Raw genomic sequence first — 18,806 nt, 5'->3', positions numbered from 1 at the left:
GAATTCTCTCCTTTTCCTCATCTCTTGATGGAGTCGTCATTTTTAAAGACTGTGGTTACCTACAAGTCATTCCCTGCCTCGATAACCCCCATAGCATCCGTGCCCGCAACGTAACGCGGCAGAGCGCGCACGGCAAGGAGAGCAGTGCCCTCTACTGGCCAGATACTGGGAAACACTAAGTGCCCTGTACTCAAGGTACATGCGGTAACGAACATCTGAAATGTTGAAAAGAAAAATGGATGTTTATCATAAACACTGCTCAGAAAATTCACGTTTCCGACATCTTCTCCTTAATTTCTTGTTTAAATATTATTATTAATCATTCAACCAAGTTAAGGGTACAAGTAGGGAAAGACAGGCTTTATGCCTCAGCACTAACACCAACTCTACCTGCAAATTGAGAGAAATCATTATTACACTTCTAAAAAGACATTTTCTACGTGGACTATTAAACGCTTCCTTTTTTCCTCTTTTTTATTGCAATGTTATTGTTTTTCCAGGAAAGGCTAAAATAAGTATCAAACATTTCTGGCAAGCTTGACAGAGCTTCTGAGCTTTAGAAACTATGTGGACTATAAAAGGCATTTGATTTTATGTAGTGCCTTTCATGTTTATGGAAAGGTTTGAAAAAACCTTAAAAGGTTTTGTTATCCATTTAACATGAAATTTGGTTAATTCCTTGCCAACATTCTTCACAGGGCCAGAATCAACCACCTAGTTTCTGTGTACACAGGCTCAAAAACCCAAAACATACTTATGCCTAGAAAGTGCTTAAATACGTTGAGAGAAATAAATGATATTATGATATATCAGGATGATATTTAATATCCAGTTATCAAGTGATACACTGAGCATCTCAACTCATCTACATCCCTATTTTGGTAGAAAATTTAATTTCCTAATAGGTGTATCAATTAAGAGAACTGAAAACAGAAAAACATAACAGCAGCTGCAAAACATAGTTATAATAAACAAAAACTTAAGGAATATCATAATACACTTTATCTTTAGAAACATCTTTATTCAGCAAGTAAACAATACTATGCTAGAAGAACAAACATTTTTTGTCAAACGAATTCTAAATTCATCACCTTCAAAGTGACTGCTTAGATGTAGATACTAATGGAAGAAAACCTGCTGAATTCTAATGGAAAGCTGTTATCAAATACATGCATCATGCAAAGATAGTCACACACAGATAGTCACGGCTGAAGATGTTTCTGTCATTCACCTTGCTTAACTGTATTTCCATCAGAAAGTCTGGGTTTCTTCCTCTTCCCCCACATGCTGTACTCCGTCCGTGCCTCGTTGGTGTATGAGAAGGAGAACTATGGGGACTTCTGGAGAAATAAGAAAAATATACTCTCACAGACTAAACTTAAAGCTATCTCATTGTTAATCTAACACTAAAAGCACATATGTTTCACCATATATAAATTATTAGCATTTTAATGTTTACAAAAGAAAAACATACTAGAAAAAAACAAAAAAATATACTGGAAGCTGTATTACTGTTAACCAAATATTTTCTTTTTGTTGTTCAAGGAATGCATACTTAAGCAAAATGCTAGGTGTATGCTTCCCACCAAATTATCATTCATAAAACATTTCCTTAATTTTGACTCTTTGTCTTATGGTAGCTGGAGTCTGGTTTTTAGGATGTCATATAAGATAGTCTCTTATGCTCCTTTAGCCTCAATCTCTTCAGGAACATCTAACTTATAACACAACCCTTAAAACCAAGCCCATCCCGCCATCCCCAAAAAAACCACCAGAACCAAACACAGCTTGTCTAAATTAAAACACAGGAAAAAACACAATCTGGTGTGCAGAGCTAAACTGAGTAAGAAGGTTCCACACGATCTTTAAAAGTTCCTTCCAACCCATAACATTCTATGATATATTTCCTGTAACACTGAGCGAAGAAGCAAGTGACAGAGACTTGAGATTGCATAGCAAGATTACTTAATTTTCCTTTGATTTGAGGTTATTTTTAAATGTTCTAATCTACACAATTACATACAACACTTACACAAACACTTACACAAAACTTTTTGCTGGAGATGGTGGTGGTGCAGTCCCAAAATCCCTTCCACCATAAAGATGCCAAATAAGAGAAATTTCCTTTACAACGTAGCGTACCAGTGGAACAGGAAAATGAAGGGGAGCTTTGCTAGTATCTGTTTTTTTTATAGGTTGGCTGAAATGATTTTCTTTTATGATAATTGCATCATCAACCATTTTTTTTATTACTGGCTCTTCCTCTTTTTCCTAATTACAAAAAAAAAATATATCCCATTGAGAGGGTGAAATCTGCTTTCTTTATGGACATTTTTGTTTAATTCTTTCTTATGGAAGGAAAAGAAACTATAAAAAAAGCTTATACAATAAAGGCTGGGTTTAGGAATGATTCTTAATCAAGTAACTTAAAGACACAAGCATGTAAGAATAAACTAGAAGCTGAGAAGTACTTAAAAAAAAAAAACGAACAAAACAAACCTCAAACTGTAAACAAAATAAAGAAGTGAAAACAAACAAAAAGCATCGGAAGAGCCTAAGCTACCATATTAGCCCTTTTGGAAACAAACAAGCTCAAAGATAACTGGAAAAATACAGCTTCTAATCAGGGATTCAGAACTAGTTCTGTTGATTAAGTAGAATACAACCAGAGATACTATGAAAAATATGAACACAAGCTGTCTTCAGCAAGTTCAGCAGTTTCCCAAATCTTTTAATGCAGTAGACAGACAATGATGTAAAGGCACACACACGAGCTTTTTTTTTTTTTTGAGGTTTTGCAAGGAATATATGCCTATAAAAGCATTGAAAGCTTAGACTATGAGAGAAATTAATAAATAATTAGAAGATGTGCAAAGCTATTTTGCTAAATACTGTATTTTCCTTAAAAAATTTTTTTGACTATGCCATTAATGTAAGTCAAAATGGCAATGATAAAACATGACTAAAATGTAGGGAAACTGCCAATATTCAGATCCGAAAACATACTGCCGAGATATAGAAAAATCATATATATTTGAAAATATTTGCAATCCTTCCTAACAGTAACTATGCATGCAGTTCAACAGAAAGATTATTTTCCTATTGCTCTGCTCACTGATAAAAATACCACAAAAACATATGAAGTGTAATTTGTCCAGATTCTACATAGGCTTTCCTCTAATTCAGTTTATATATGGATTTTTTAGTAACACTGAAATCTTCTTACAGCAACAGCAACTTTGGGTGCAAAAAGAATGCAGAAGTCATCACTTTCTGCAGGAACATCTCCCATGGCCTCATTTATCAGGTGATGAGTGAATGAAGCATAAGTGGGACTTGGATCTTGTGAGACGTTTCCACTTTCGTCTGGAAACAGGAAGAGATCTGAGCAAGATGGCTCCTGAGTTTGAGATCTGTCATCCAGAACTCCTGGGAGTTGAAGGAGGGTGGAGAAAAAACACATTTCAGTGGAACAATCTTTACAAAATATGACAATATGAACAAAATGGCCTAACAGTTAACTAAAATTTGTTACTTCAATTACATCAAGGGAATTTGTTTACTACATCTTGAATCAATTCCTCCCACAAATAAATTTTTGAAAATTTTAACTTGTCTACCGTAAAACTGCAAGTGATTACAACAATCACAACTAGTTACTAGTAGACATGAACTGACACAATACAGAAAAGCTATTTGTAAAAAGCCCACGGATTTTAAAAAAAAAAAAAAAAAAAAAAAAAAAAAAAAAAGAAACACTCACCTTTTTGTGTCCAAGTTTCTTATTCTGGTAGTAAGACCACAGAATCAATAGCTTTCAGTACTACACTGACTGCTCACCTTCCAACATCAAAAAGAGGGCCAGATATCATGGAAATAGTGCAATGCTCTACTTGCAGTAAAAAATCCTTAGCCAATTTAAAACTGGGATTTAACTCTAGCCATGATGCAGAAGCCATAGTCCTGTGATAAAAATCCATTATCTTGCTCTATCTGCTAACTGAAAGATTTCTTCACAGCTAAAGTTCTTTCTGTGACTCAGAACTGTACCATCCTTCTGGACTGCTTTCATACACGGAACAGAGGTGTCCGATTCCTCCATACTGCAGCATGCCATACAAAACTTACACCCATGCTAACTTACACTCCTTGAGAATCTGGGGTTTTGATTAAGTCCCACAAAGATTCCTTCCTTGCCGTTTTCAGTATCTCAGTAATATGTATTTGGCTCAAATGTTAAATTACTTTTACATTACTGTTAATACAAGCAAAATTTGTTTGATACTTTGAAGACTTCAGACAAAGGTACACGCCCGTTCTTGTTGCATCATCTCTACATACACAAAACTTTCAATCCCATTTTCCCTCAAAAAAAGTTGTCCTTTTTGTGTACTTATGCCTCCAGAGGATTCTCACCATTAGACTCTGGCTTCATGGCAGCAGCAGTCTGTTGAGTCTCAATTTCCTCCATTGCATCACTCATCAAATCCCGTAAAATCTGTTGCTCTGATTCTGCGAGGCCTGGTCCGTGGGAAGATGGCTGGCTAAATGTCTCTACCTGTAGGAGAGGAACACACTTACATCATAGGCAATTGCAGTATTGTGCTGAGTAACATTTTGCTAGAACGGCTTGATATGCAGCTCAAATTTTAAGAAGTAACACCTTAACTTTATAAATAACCAAGTGAGCTGGAAGTCCAAGCTCGATGATTCATAAGGTAGGTTAGAACATTATGGTTCAGGGTATCTGGATCCTCAGAGTACCTGGGACAGCTCGTGTATGTCCTGGAATTTCCTTCTTTAGACAAGAATAAAACACAATAGGTAAGCAGCACAAAATATTTTAGAATATTAAGAAGTGACAAAAGCAGAAAAAAAGGCACTGTTTTACTCTTAAAATACATTTAAGTTTAAAGCAATCTATTAATTTCTTTGCAGGAAATCTCACATTCTTTGGAATTAGAATGAGGATATCAAAATTAAAACATACTGCCAGGAAGCATAAAGTTAAGTATATATTATTTTGCCATTTTATACCTTCATTTTTGGCTTGCTAACTCCACGTTTAATCTCTGTTTTAACAGGTGGATGCAAATCACCATAGCTTGCAATATATTGTATGAGATTCATTAGTGCAGCACATGAATCGGAGCAGGTACGAATATGGATTACATCACTGGAACAGTGCAGTTCAAAACGTGGTTTAGTCTAGATAGCAACAATAGAAAGGTAAGAATACACTTCAAATTAGCCCAAGGTGCATAAAAATAGCATCTATACACGGTTGCTTTTAAATTAATTTACTTACTTACTTAACAGGTCAAAAAGGACGTTAAAAATAGTACACAAATTGAAAAAGCTTCCTTGATTCTCAAGTATAATAAAGTACTTTTCCAATCACAATCTGTCATGGACATTTTATATTTTATTTGTGATTAAATACTTACTCTTTCCTCATCAGAATCAGATTTTACTGCTGTAATGGTTAGTTCCAGCAGACCCATATCCATAACACGAACATAATCTGAATGACAATTAATTAAAAAAGAGAGAGAGTAAGAGAGAGAGATTAGATTTAATAACAAACATCATCCTTACTATGCATTTTTGGTTATTACACCATTAGAAATAGCATAAGCAGGGATCTTTTTTATTAAAACTTCTGTATCTTGTTTCTCCTTCTTTTATGAGGATTGCTCTCAGAGTTCAATTTTCAGCCACTCAAATCAAGAACTCAAATCTTTTCAATCCAATATATCACTCCCACTACCACCATCTGTGTGCAGTGTAATCTTTTAAGATATTTATCTTCATCCCATCTGGCTGAGTTAGAGAAACAGAGGGCACAGAGAAGCTGGGTGACTAAGCATCCTAGCAGTTTTTTTAGTTGAAGTGAGAGAGGACATTTTCACATTGTACTAATCTTTCAGTACCATTAATAATTTATTTCTTATATATATGACACGGGTATATCTTTACTCTGCCCTTCAGTAGATATTCTCTTACCTAAACTAAACACACATATTTTTGGGCACTGGGTTTCAGTTTCTCCAGGTCATCTGTTAAATATTGATTCAAGTTCCTCAGTCCTTAAAGGTTGTTGTACTATATCAAAGGGAGAAAACCAGCGGATAACATTCTTTTCACAACCTAGAACTCTGTGCTGTGTAATGTCTTTCAAGTTCAACTGCATCTCTCTCATAAAATGAGATCTCTTTTCTATGAGGATTTATTTCTGTGCCAACTCCAAATTTTTAAAAATACTCTTTTTTCAAATACGCATTATGGAAATCTAACACGAAAATTATGAACTTGCAAGTTACTGTTCTCTGACACACAAATCTAGAGCACTCAGATTTTCAGCAACACTGTATTACACATTCATATTCAACCTGCTGCTTTTTATCTCCTCAGACTCATCTTCAATAACCTTTATATATGCTGAAAATGCCTGTAGTTTTGTTTCTTTACACTTGTAATTCACTCACTTCTGAAACATCCTTACCTCTATGAAGGTTCACCGTAACAGTGTTGCACTTGTCAGACAAATGCAAGGCAGCTTCATCTAAAATTATCCTAAAAGATGGGGGAAAAAAAGAAATGAAATAAACATACCAGAGAAGTGCTGTGCAATTCACCAGACAAAAGAAATTCCTACAGAAAAAAATATTTAAAACCATAAATATATCTAGCATATCTTAAATCCAAACACTTCATTCTTTCATCATTTCCAGATCCACTAGTAATTAACCACTGTAAAATATTTTCACCATCACTGATTATTTTATCTGCATTTTAATTTATGTATTTGATTCTTCCAAGAATAAAAAGCAATGCTTTCGGCATACAGATTTATCACTTATTTCCTTTTTTGCCTTTTTTCTTTTTGATAATGTAATAAACAGTATTTGAAACAGACTTGTCTATAAGGTTTTATCAATAGAAACAAGTAACTTGGCAGATGTTCTGCATCAGAACAGGTGTAAGAGAATGAATATTCAACTACAATTGCAAGAAAAAAATCATTAAGAAGTTAGAGATGTTCAGTAATCACTAAATATTTCTTCAATATACCATCTCCACATAACACAACTTTAAGAAATCTTAAGGTGCTGCTAATTAACAAAATAGACTCGCTTCAGGCTATCTTTCAACTGCATTAAAAATTGGAAAGTTTCTAGTTGTTAAAGAAAGCAAACCTAAAAAAATATATTTCACCTAATACAACAGAGGAATTACACATGAGCGAAGTATATTTCAAAAGATGTAAACCAGTGTGATAATTTACACAACATGAATGCTTTGTAGGTCAAAAAATCAGACTGGCACTATAAACTTTTACAGGAGCTTCCACGTTTCACAATTGCTTAAATTATACCTGAGAGTAGAAGAGGATTTATCTACCGCAACACTGCTGGAAATGCTGAAAGTTTCAACAGTAAGTAGAGATCTGACTGGCAAAAACAAGGGCCTAACAAGAAACAGGAGGAAAAAAAATTAATATTCTGTACCTATTTAGAAGTCTTATAGGTTACCTAAATAGGTCTCCCCAGGCCTAGGCAAGCGTTTAGCCTACTTCATATTGCTTACAGTTTTAGGGATTTCTGTTAAGTACTTTTTCCAAACAAACCTAAAGAAATAATTCTTAACAATACAAACTCCAACCTTCCTAGAGAATTAATACATAGCTGCAGTGCCACCAAGTGACATACACTTGCATTTTATTTACCTGTAATCAAGAGCACAACTCCACAGATGTACATGAAAAGTTGTAATTGTAGCTGGAGGATTATATCCCAGAACAGGCTCATCAGAAATATTCAGAAAATTTAAAATCTAAAAATCACAAACATATTATAATGCTTTTAATGGTTTATTAATTTAACAGATATTATGTATTAGAAAGGAGAAAATCTGTAACAAGTATGACAATAAAATGTTTGATTAGTAGAAGGAAAAGAGTGAACAAATCTCAGACATTTAAAGGTACTTAACCAGTACCTGAATATGGAAAAGCATGGAACATAAACAGGGTAAAATATAAAGCACCCAAACTGCTGCCTTAAAGGTACAGAAAAGATCAATCCACAGACACCTAAGTGGCTCTGTGCACAATGTCTCACAATCCATTTTTAAAGCATTGCCCAAATACAGTTTCATTCATCTTTCTTTGTAGTTGTTACTGTAGTGCTAGTTAGTATTTTATTTGTTCTTTATCTGAAAAGTCAACTTTTCTTGCAATACTGTACATTGTTACAGGGATCTTCAAGTTATCTTTCTTCCTCTTGGGGCAAGGAAAGGGGGGGGGAATATGCTCAGAATCAGAAATACGTGCACTGCTCTGTATATGCTGCTTTCTCATGTATCACTGCATCCTATCCTCCTCTAAGATCCGTCATAGTTCTATAGTGTAACGGATTTGGGAGAAAAGTTCTTTTCAAATTATTCCAAGCCTGGAGCATATGAACACTGCTAGCCTCCTCTACCTACTTCTTTGGTTGTCTTTTTTTATTTCTCCCTTCCCCCTCCAAAAAAGATTCCCAAGTACATTACAGGCAATATTAATTGAGCAAAACTTCACAGAGCAAAAAAGCAATACGGTGTAAAGCAGACTACATGATCACATGTATCTACAGGAACACCGTGCTGAGAAGAAAGTAATGACAGCAGAGTCCAAAGCACCAAGTTCAGCTCCATGCTGCTATACAATAAAAACACACATAAAAATAAACAATAAATATTTAAATATATATAAATAAATATAAAAATAAAATAAAAAAGAAATAGAAATTAATTAAAAGAAAGTAAAAAAAAATTTAAAACCCCATACATACTGGAGGATAAGCAGGATAAACTTCAATGTCAGGCTTTACTATCTGTAATCCAGTATGGTGTCAGTACATGCAACTATACTGCTACACAGCATGTCCTAGGTCATGCGTGCTTACACACAGCTTCTGGATCAAGGGTCTCTAGTCCTGTTCGCTAAGCTATACCTCTGCATCCATGCATATCAGTACAACCCTTCTAATTCAGAAGTTTGAATTCAAAGCATTTATGTAAACTGCTGCTCACTACTTCCCCAAAGTCTCCTTCTTCATTACTGCTATTGAATGTAAAACAGGAAACTGACAAGGGAGAGATGGGACTTGAGGAATGCAGTGAGCAGAAGGGAGAAATACATAAATGCTTTCAGTGCAGCAAGTAGGATGTTGGGGTTTTTTTTGAGGTTTGTGGGGGGGGGGGGTTAAGTCAAGGATTATCCAATACTTGGATAGCATTGGACTGCTGAGATTTTCCCTCTGAACTATAGCAAACGAATACACAAGTAAGATTTAAGAGGAAGACTACAGTCTGTCCAAGGTCTCAAAGAGACACAATAAAGAATAACACTTTCAAGAGCAGAGTAAAATATTAAGACACAGCCAAACGCAAAGATTTTCCATAGAGGTTTAGTTTGATATTTAAAGCAGTTGTTAAAGCAATGAGACTCAAAGTGAAGGTATAATCGAGAAAACTGTAGCAACCTGACCTGTTCATGCCAGCTTAAACCTGAAGGCAGTACTCTGTGTTGAAGGGTGGCTCCTCTTAGTCCAACAGCAACTAGAAATTCCTGCAAAAGAAAGTTGCACAAGTTAGTTTACATGAAATACATGTAACTATTTGGCAACTGGATTATTAAACACAGTCATCCTTCTGCTCCCAGAATCTCCAATTGTCTAGAAATGAAGAAAGGACTGGGCCAGGATTAAACATTCAAAAAACCTTGCTTCCTACTACAGAAACCCTAGATAATACAGTCTTAATACTTTTTGCAAAAGGATAGTATAGAAATTACAATTTTGTGGTGGTGATAGGAAGGCTACCTGTTCATATATTCTGATATTCACCAGAAACTGCCAGAAGCATCAGCCACATGTAGTGCTTTCTTACAATGTTCAAATTTGAGTCAATTGAGCCCCCGTGACATTGCACTGGTCTGCAGAGTCCTTCTTCTCTAGATAATTCTACCAACCTGTTTGTAACAACTATGCCAGCTAAGAGGTCATCTTCTAGCCATGCTAGTAAACGCTACTGTCAAAGCCAAACATACCACTCATTTACCAGAGACACTCCAAAAAGGTAAGCCAAGTCTGCCTATTAGGCGACACTGTTAGTAAGCTGAGCAAAAAGCTTTTAACTCTTTATACTTGTTCTTGCTTGGTTTCACACCAAATTAAAACTCAACAAAAGAAAAAGAAGGAAAAGAGTCAACTGGCCAAGAAATACATTCGGTAAAGAAATACAGTGGGATCAGCAGAGGGGAGCATTACAAGAATTAGTATATTATGCTGATACTTAAATTTTACAATCCACCCAAAAGATTCTAACAAAAAAATTATAAATTGAAGATGAATGACTCAAAGTTTTATGTTTTCTTCATCTATAACCCTTGTAACCCCACATCTAAATACTTCCATATAAACAAATAACTCAATTTATAAAACCACAAATATAAAACCACAAACCTTTGTATTGCTCTCCATTTTATCAGATTGGATTTTGACTGCAACAGTCAGCATACTTGGACAATCCACTCCTACACCATCTGAAGTAGTCCTACTAAGACCATCTTCTTCAGAAAAACAAATAGTAGGTTCCAACCAATGGGGACGTATTGTGCTGGGCAGTCGTACTTCAGAGGAAGGGACAACCCCATCTACCATGCCTGCAAAGAGATTTTAGAATGAGTCACCTCATGCTTCAAAGCTGTTACTAGTGAAGAGTTAAGGAAAAACCTTTTTATGGTAATTAAAATAATTTAAAAGGCATTAACAAAGTTACTCATGCACACTGACAACCAAAAATTGTGAAGGAGAGATTACAGGTGACCCAATATTTAAAGCCATGGTTCTAGCTAAAATCTTCAATGTGACTATAGGGTTTGATTGATTATTTGCCCAACAAAATGGCAAACTGAAATAAAGGACAGAAATCTATAGGTTATGTGGAAAGACAGGAATATGTCTCTCCTTTTAATTTTATGAGATGGTGCCACGTTAACCTTTAAACACACAACAATTAAGCCTTGCACTGAAAATCCATTCACTTGACTACCACTGATTCTGAGACATTTGAGGGGAAAACCTTAAAAGGTTTTACGATATGGGGGTTACCACCCATACAAACTACCGTCACCTTAGAATTCTTCACCTGCTGACCCAGGAAAGATACAGCAGCCACTAGTAACCTGTACCTTTTTAAACTAAAAAAAACCAACCATGTGTAGGAAGTGTGCACTGCAGAATAAAAACCACACTGTACAGCTACTTTGCCAGAAGGCCGTAATATCTTTAAAGACCAGCACTTGCCAAGGAAAGTTTGAGCTGAATTGTAACTAAATACAGTCATTATGAAGTTGCATTACTGTAGTACTTAGGAGCATTAGCCACGGCCTAAATCTAATGTGCCAAGTGATACACTATCAGATGATGGGGGGCAGGCAGGAGAACAGCATTTCTCCTAAAAAGATTCAAGCTTCTCATTTCAAATTGAGACCCAAAAGCTACCTCAATCCCACTCCTACCTTGATGATATAAATTGAGGCTGCTAGAATGGAGACAAACATAGTGTCTGTCCTCAAAGCCTTCATATTTAGTCACGCTGAAAAGTGAACCACTGTTGAACTCAAACCAGAACTCGCCATATTTTCCTTCCACTGTACTTCCATCATCCTGCTGAAGGGAGAACAGAAATGATAAAATGATTGCTTGCCAAGTTTGCTGCAGTTAGTCTGAGCTAACATAACGCTTGCTACCAATACATATTTCCCTGCTTGCATTTAGTTATTCTCATGTAAAGCAAACAGAATCACTATAATACCATGCTGCATTATTGTCTAATTATAGTACAACAGCATGAAGATTACAGAATTACTGTTACAAACACTTGTTCCTTCCAAAACCCGTACACACATCATGAAGGCGACCTCACAGTCAAAACAACAGAACAACTTGCAGCCCCTGTGTCTCACCTTTACATCTGTGAATACTGACACTAATCCATGTGTCACGTTTAGCAGAACAGACAGAAAGCTTTGCGAGTTCTTATTCTGACAGTCAAGCTTCTTCCTTCTGCGTGAACGGTAGTTTGGATCAACAGTGGAATAATACTGTAGCGTTTCTTCCTCAGATCCACTCTCATCATCTAATAGAGAAAATGAAAAATAAATAACTCTCTGGCTAGTACACATATCAATAACTCATTGTTTTTCCATCAGTAATGTGATTCAATTTCACACTTATTTAATTAAACAGTAATCTATGCTTTTCTTCTTGGTTTAAGTAAATCCTTTCTTATAAATTTACAGATTCTCTCCACTACCAGCTTAATGACTTCAGCCAATTATGCTTTTGAATCACTATAGTTCTAGATGGTTTAAGTGTATTACCATAATGAACTGCAGATTTAAATTGACTAAAGCTGTCTTTACTGAAAGTGTTGATGAGCTGGCTGGCCACAGATAATCCAACACCGTAAGAAAGGTTTTCAAATGTTTCTACAGGAGATGGAGCAGTGGGTTCCCACAATAATAAATCATTGCTGATCCTAGGAAGAAATACTTTATCATTATACAAAATATATGACTATATTCCCCTTTAATATAAGGTCAGTCAAGCAATATTTTCTTTGCAGACTTCAAATAACAAATTTCAGATTTCATAAAGAAGAGGAAAAAGTTCAAGAACACAAGAAAGAATAACATATTCATGAGTAAAAGCAATGAATAACAAAAAGTAACTTTCTTCTGTAATTACGGTATGCGTATATCAAAGTCTAACACTTGACAATGACACAAAAGCCTCTTATTAGTAGGTGTATGTTAGCTCAGTAGGTTGGAAGCAGGGTGACAAAACCCTATTTTGATCACATCAATTTTCAACCACGTTGCAGGAAACATTAGTTCCTTTGATTTCAAGTGAGTCTGTCTGTCAGGGTAAAGACATGTGTGACATTTAGTACAGAAGTACACCAACCAAATATTCAATGAAAGGTACAGCTTTACCACTTTGCAAGTGAAAAAATGCTCTGGAAGTAAAGTAACGCCTATCAGAGGCTAAAACAGATCAGCATCTCTACGTAGGTATTATGCTAAACATTAGCTATTTTTTTAGTTGATTTAATCTAGTTGTTTTTCTTGTTTTTCAGACAGAACACTAAGAAATAAATGCTAAACATATATTTCTAACTTGGGTTCACTTTATTTTTCATAAGCCTTTGTAAGGCTTACAAGACTGGGTGGCTAGGGCTCCTTCCCCTGCTTGCCTTGTGGACTCTTAATTTTTAGATGGAGAATCACTGAATAAATAGGAAAGAATAAAATGGAATTCAATAGGGTTTGAACTACAATGATCTATTATAAAGGAGAATTTAGAAAGATTAGAGCAAAATGAAACATTGAGAATCAATCTGAACAAAGTATTCACTGAAAGCAAAAGACTATTTAACTTTGCCCTTTGTTCACAAAATCTGTCAAACAATTTTTAGCAGATGGCTGCTATAGCACTGATCAGATATACAACATAGTGACAGCTCTGGTGATAACTTGGAAGAATAATTATATAGCATTTTATGTTCTTAGAAAGCTATACAAATGAATTCCTGCTATAGCTGCTCATTCGATTGCTTTTATCAACAATGAATACAGAATTAAAAGTACAGGTCATGATAGCCAAGCAAAACAATTATCATACTTACCTATTGTAAAGTTTTTCATAAAAACTTTTGTTTGGTAATGTTAAGTGAATGTTTGGTAACATGAGTTCCAGTACATAATGAGAATTGCTAATTGTTTTATCCTGAAACTCAGTCATTTCAACTACATCTCCTGGCATCACCATCTGAAAGAAAAAAAACAAAACCAAAAACCCACAGTAAACTCTCAAGTAAAAAACCAAAACTGCAAGTCAGAAGATGCATATAAAGTAGTAAGAATATACTAATTCTGTCTACCACAAGCACAAAGCAACAACAAAATTTTATAGTACCTCTTCATTTTCAAACATGACCCTACGAGAAGAAAAAGGAGAAGGCTCTGGTCTTCTAATATCACAGACATCCTTCAAAGAATGAGACCCTCCTTCTTCTTCCTCTTGAAAGTTATTATCACCTTCTTCCTCCTCAGCTGCCATCCTTTCCAGAATAGAGTGCACAGCCAGAGGGTTTATTTTCAATACAATCCTAACATTGGAAAAGTTATGCAGAATAAGCCATTAGAGATGCTTGGAATTTTCATATTGATGCACAGTCACATGTCCCCTAGCTCCACTGCCTAGCCATTAAATACACACAGACTAACAGCTCAAAACCCAGGGATGCCTTCATTAAATAACATTTTATTAGACAAAGCAATACCATTATGAAAAACACCAAACTTAGAGGCACAAAGGGACATGGAAAAAGAACCATCAGGCAAATTCTCAACTTCATCGTGTGACCATTAGGTGACTTAAAAACCTAGCGCTCTCCCAAATTGTATCATTAGACCACCAACAGTTATTAAAAAACACTCTGCTACATAACAAAATGTATTACTTGTACACACTGCTATAGAAAAATTGATCTGTAGCATTATAAAACCACACAGAAAAAATGTCCATACGAATGTGCCATCAGAAAGCCACAAATTTTGTGGCAAGAAACACATGGCAAATCCTGCAGCAAATCTAAAATATCCTCTTCAAAACTGTTCAATATAACTGAAGTATTCTAATGCCTTAGATATGATATAAGCTGCAATAATTCAGTCACAATACAATTATATTTACTATTGTCACTGCTTTATATGAGCTTATGTTAATATTTTGAGGCAAAATTTGATGGAGGTTTTTATTTTTTTGTTTGGTATTCTATCTTCAATGTAGAAGTAGGAGAAAAGGTAAATGGACAAAAAGAGGGGAAGTTACAAGTTTCTAATCATTCACCTAACTTTCACTGAAATTTACTCAAGCCTATGCAGAAACCATTATACATTAAAACAGTCTTGCATTATTATAAATAATACATATAATGCATTATATAAATAATCTAAATAAGAAGTCTGGGTGGGGGTTTTTTATAAATTCTTTGGCTTTTTTCAATAACTACATGTTCTTTCTTTGCAAATTATTTTCAGGCATTTACTACACAAGCAGCCTGTCTAATTTTAGATTAGAAAAAAGCACTTCATAAAAATCCAAGCCACCCACATTAAAAAATAAAACATTATTTTACCGAGGCCAGTCAAAATTATCTGATGATGTTATATCTCCATCTATGCCACCAGACACTTGAAAAAATTTTATTGGTGCTTCTGCATTATCTTCTTCAAATGAACCTGAATAGGAAAAAAAAATATTAAAATTAATATAGGAATGACAACTGCTAACTTCAGTTTCCTACTCCTCAAGTTGGAGTCCAACAGATTAACTCATTGATGCTATTACTAAGGTATTTTGCAAATTTTGTTGTCTTTTCCTCCAAACATTTTTAGAAACTAAAACTATTTTACATTATCTTCTAGCCAGCAGCAGTTAGAAAACCAGATGCTTCTAATGCATAGATAGCCGTATTTACATTTATAGCATCACTACATTATGTCACAGCCTTGAAAAGTACACAGAACAACAAATCAGCAAAGAAGGTTGCAAATATAAACCAGTCTCACAGATACATTATTCTGAAACATATTAGAGGCATATAAGTATTAAACTTTTCTCAGTGACAGTTATTCAGGACATCATTCACCCCATTTCTAGACTATACTTGAGATTCTTAATTTGCATAGCTGCAGTATCCCCCTACAAATCTACAAAACTTACCCTAACACCAAGATAAAAATCCCAGACAAAACCTAAATTGAAACAAAGTGGTATAACAATATAACAGAAAATAACAGAAATACTGGCTCAGATCTCAAAAACAAGAATATAATGTTAACATTCTTACCAGTTAGCTCTTTAAAAGTAAGCTCTAATTTAACTTGTTCTGGAGTTGACCCTCCTATAAACTCAGTTTTAAATTCCATATCTGTAAATTCAAGATGAAGAATCTCCTTCTGAAGTGATTTCTTAAACCATGGTCCTCTTTCCTGATCTGACCGTAGGTCAGGTATTGGGAAGCGAACAGAGAGATTTAATGCTGGGGCAGTGACTTGAACTGAAACTCTACAGTTTGCAGGAGTATGTGAATCATCCAGAAAAACTTCAGTAAATGCTTTATGCTAAAAAACAAAGTAAAGGAAATAAATTATCTAAATTAGAGAAAATAGCACTGAAAATTACTATGGTCATTTTGATGATGTAATACCTAAAAATGAAAAAGGTTAGTTTTTCATAGATTACACATATTAGGACCAATTATTATGCCTCTTAGGATATTATTCTATTATTGGTGGCGTTAAAATTCTACTTAGTTCAGTGTCAAGCATTTTGCAGATGTTTGCAAAAATGGCTAGGTTACATTTTTTTTTAAATTAAGAGTGAGAGTACTGAACAATACTCAGCTGCAGTTAGGAAATATCATGTCTCCGATTTTATTTTTTTAATTTGTTTTTAAATGCTATTGTTGAGAAGCCAAGAACTACCATCATGCATATTTAGCCCTTTCAGTAAGTAATGGCTTCCAGTTCCCATCACTAATGTGTCATTCAAAACATCCCTGAGCACAGCTTATTGCTGACCATCATTGGAAAGAACCACACTTTCAGAACATGACCACATTGATAGAAATTATTGATGTCTTACTAATTTTAAAAATGAGGATTCTCGATTTTTGAAGACTAATTTTTCAGTAAAAAAATCAATGCAGCAATATAATTACATGAAGGTATTTGTTGCTGTGTAGAAAATCAGTTAATTGCATTAATCCTTCCTCATGTTATTTCAAGAAAAGCCTTCAATTTTAATGTTATTGTGCTAAAGGTACCAACACTGAAATCCTACTGACAACCTGAACCAAGACAAACAAGCTCCAATTTCTGTTGGTCCTCAGTCACTAGAATGTAATGCATATGATCCCCATCCTTTCTATTACCTACCCCAAAAACAGGTAAGGCACAGCACAGGCAACTAGACTGACTGTGACACCTAAAGATTTCAATACAGAAGTAGAATTGTCAGCAACAGTTTAATCAACTGCTGGAGAACATGGTCGGACAGATTAGGGATTAGAAATCAGTCAAAATTCCTCTTTTTTGCCCAGTTCTGCTTGCTTCAAGCTGGGATCTGACAATTTGTGAAGCAGCTACCATTGCCTTTAGGTTTGTTATCAAGCATGCAATCACTGAACCTAAAGTGAGTACCTATGTCAAATGGCTACTGTTTCGTATTCGAAGTAAAAAAAAAAAAAAAAAAAAAAACCAAAACCACACAAACACACACCAAAACAAAAAAATACAAAAGCAAAAAAACAAACCACCACAAATCAATCAGAATTAGCTATCTTAGGCTTAGTACCGTCCTGCCTTCTCCCTGCAAAAAATCAGCAAGTTTATTAATCAATTTCACTTTTAACTCACCAGACTTATGTGCTTGTTGTAAGAAGCATACATGTGAGACGCCATCATCTCCACTGTAGTTAGTTTCTGTGGCTGAAGTAAGGAATTTAATCTGTCTACAATACTAATATCCAGCTCACAAAACACTGGACTTAACTTTATTTGTAACTCTGCCTTCTGTGGAACCGAACTGAGTCTCCCTTGACTAGCCTGAAAACAAAGAGAAAAAGCACTAAAATCCTTAAAAACAATATAGTGAATCAAATTACAGCAACAAACTCATGGACCCTCTGTTTTACAAGATACCTTTCTGTTAAAATGAACAAAATTAGACAAAGGCTATTATATAGAAACTTGGGGGTTTTAATCTCACACCTTACCTGAGGTCCTCTATTATCTGAATGCTTATAATGAAGCTGAAGGCATGGCATAGCATGAGAATCATTTCCTTCTTCAGAATGAAATGTCAGCAGCTTTAGAATAAAACAAGAATTAAAAATAATTAATAGATAAGGAGGAAAGAGTTGCCATAGGAAAACACGTTTATGACATTTCACCTACAACAAAGCGTAGGTGACCCTACATTTAAATCAGCAAACAGAGCCTCAACTCAAATGCTTACTCAGTCCACTTATTCAACCACTTTATCGGATGTCTGATCCTTAAAAGAGCTGAAAAAATAATCATCACCCAGAGAAACCTTCTCATTGTTCAACTCCAGCAGTTTTTCGAAAACATTTACTCTAATTCCCATATTGTGCTAAGCATATTTAAATATTTAACTCTACTCCTGTCAGGTACGACAGCAGTCTGGTTCCTTGTTTGAGCTTACAATTAAAATAGAAGTTGCATCTTAAAACCATAACATGTTAAAAAAATAATAAAAAAATAAAATTACAAGCATTTTAAAATCTAGCATTCTCAGTTATACAATTAATATTTCTTTTCTATGGAACTATCTGTATTTTTTACATACCTCTGTATAATGAGGTTGAACGGAATGAGAGTCAGTAGAAAAAAGGCATTCAAGGAACTCCATATCCCCAATACATAAATCAGTACTAAAACTTCGAGAGGCAGTCCTTTGCCTTTGTTCATAGGACACTTTGATGCCAGTACCTATAAATCTGAATTATGAAAATTATTAATTATAATGAGTAACACAGAACAATAAAAATTACAGAAAGTCAAGACTTGATTTAAAAAACGATCACTACAGTTCTTTTTAAAAAAAATTATTAAAACTGCCATAATTTCATCAAAAATTAGAAAAAAAATCTAATGTATTATA

At 34.8% G+C, this 18,806-nt stretch overlaps 1 protein-coding gene across 4 annotated transcripts in view; it reads right to left on the bottom strand.

Annotated features, from left to right (window-relative positions):
- ATG2B (autophagy related 2B) overlaps positions 1-18,806 on the bottom strand; it is a 48,139-nt gene that overhangs the window by 13,811 nt on the left and 15,522 nt on the right. The window contains exons 12-32 of one of the 4 annotated variants that reach the window (XM_040602174.1): positions 18,492-18,642; positions 17,896-17,988; positions 17,537-17,725; positions 15,967-16,240; positions 15,253-15,355; positions 14,028-14,220; positions 13,738-13,880; positions 12,431-12,588; positions 12,014-12,186; positions 11,567-11,717; positions 10,509-10,708; positions 9,533-9,613; positions 7,730-7,836; positions 7,379-7,471; positions 6,506-6,576; positions 5,448-5,524; positions 5,038-5,208; positions 4,417-4,558; positions 3,227-3,429; positions 2,045-2,271; positions 1,232-1,340 (exon numbers count right to left, since the gene is read on the bottom strand). In XM_040602174.1, the coding sequence (XP_040458108.1) occupies positions 1,232-1,340; positions 2,045-2,271; positions 3,227-3,429; positions 4,417-4,558; positions 5,038-5,208; positions 5,448-5,524; positions 6,506-6,576; positions 7,379-7,471; positions 7,730-7,836; positions 9,533-9,613; positions 10,509-10,708; positions 11,567-11,717; positions 12,014-12,186; positions 12,431-12,588; positions 13,738-13,880; positions 14,028-14,220; positions 15,253-15,355; positions 15,967-16,240; positions 17,537-17,725; positions 17,896-17,988; positions 18,492-18,642 (3,109 nt within the window). The remainder of the gene's footprint in view (positions 1-1,231; positions 1,341-2,044; positions 2,272-3,226; positions 3,430-4,416; positions 4,559-5,037; positions 5,209-5,447; positions 5,525-6,505; positions 6,577-7,378; positions 7,472-7,729; positions 7,837-9,532; positions 9,614-10,508; positions 10,709-11,566; positions 11,718-12,013; positions 12,187-12,430; positions 12,589-13,737; positions 13,881-14,027; positions 14,221-15,252; positions 15,356-15,966; positions 16,241-17,536; positions 17,726-17,895; positions 17,989-18,491; positions 18,643-18,806) is intronic. The other 3 variants (XM_040602175.1, XM_040602177.1, XM_040602178.1) reach the window with 3 other exon arrangements.

This window comes from Falco naumanni, chromosome 7 (genome assembly GCF_017639655.2).
Source record: "Falco naumanni isolate bFalNau1 chromosome 7, bFalNau1.pat, whole genome shotgun sequence".
NCBI classification, from domain to species: Eukaryota; Metazoa; Chordata; class Aves; order Falconiformes; family Falconidae; genus Falco; species Falco naumanni.
Note: the sequence above shows the minus strand (reverse complement) of the source record. Positions and strands in the feature narration are given on the sequence as shown.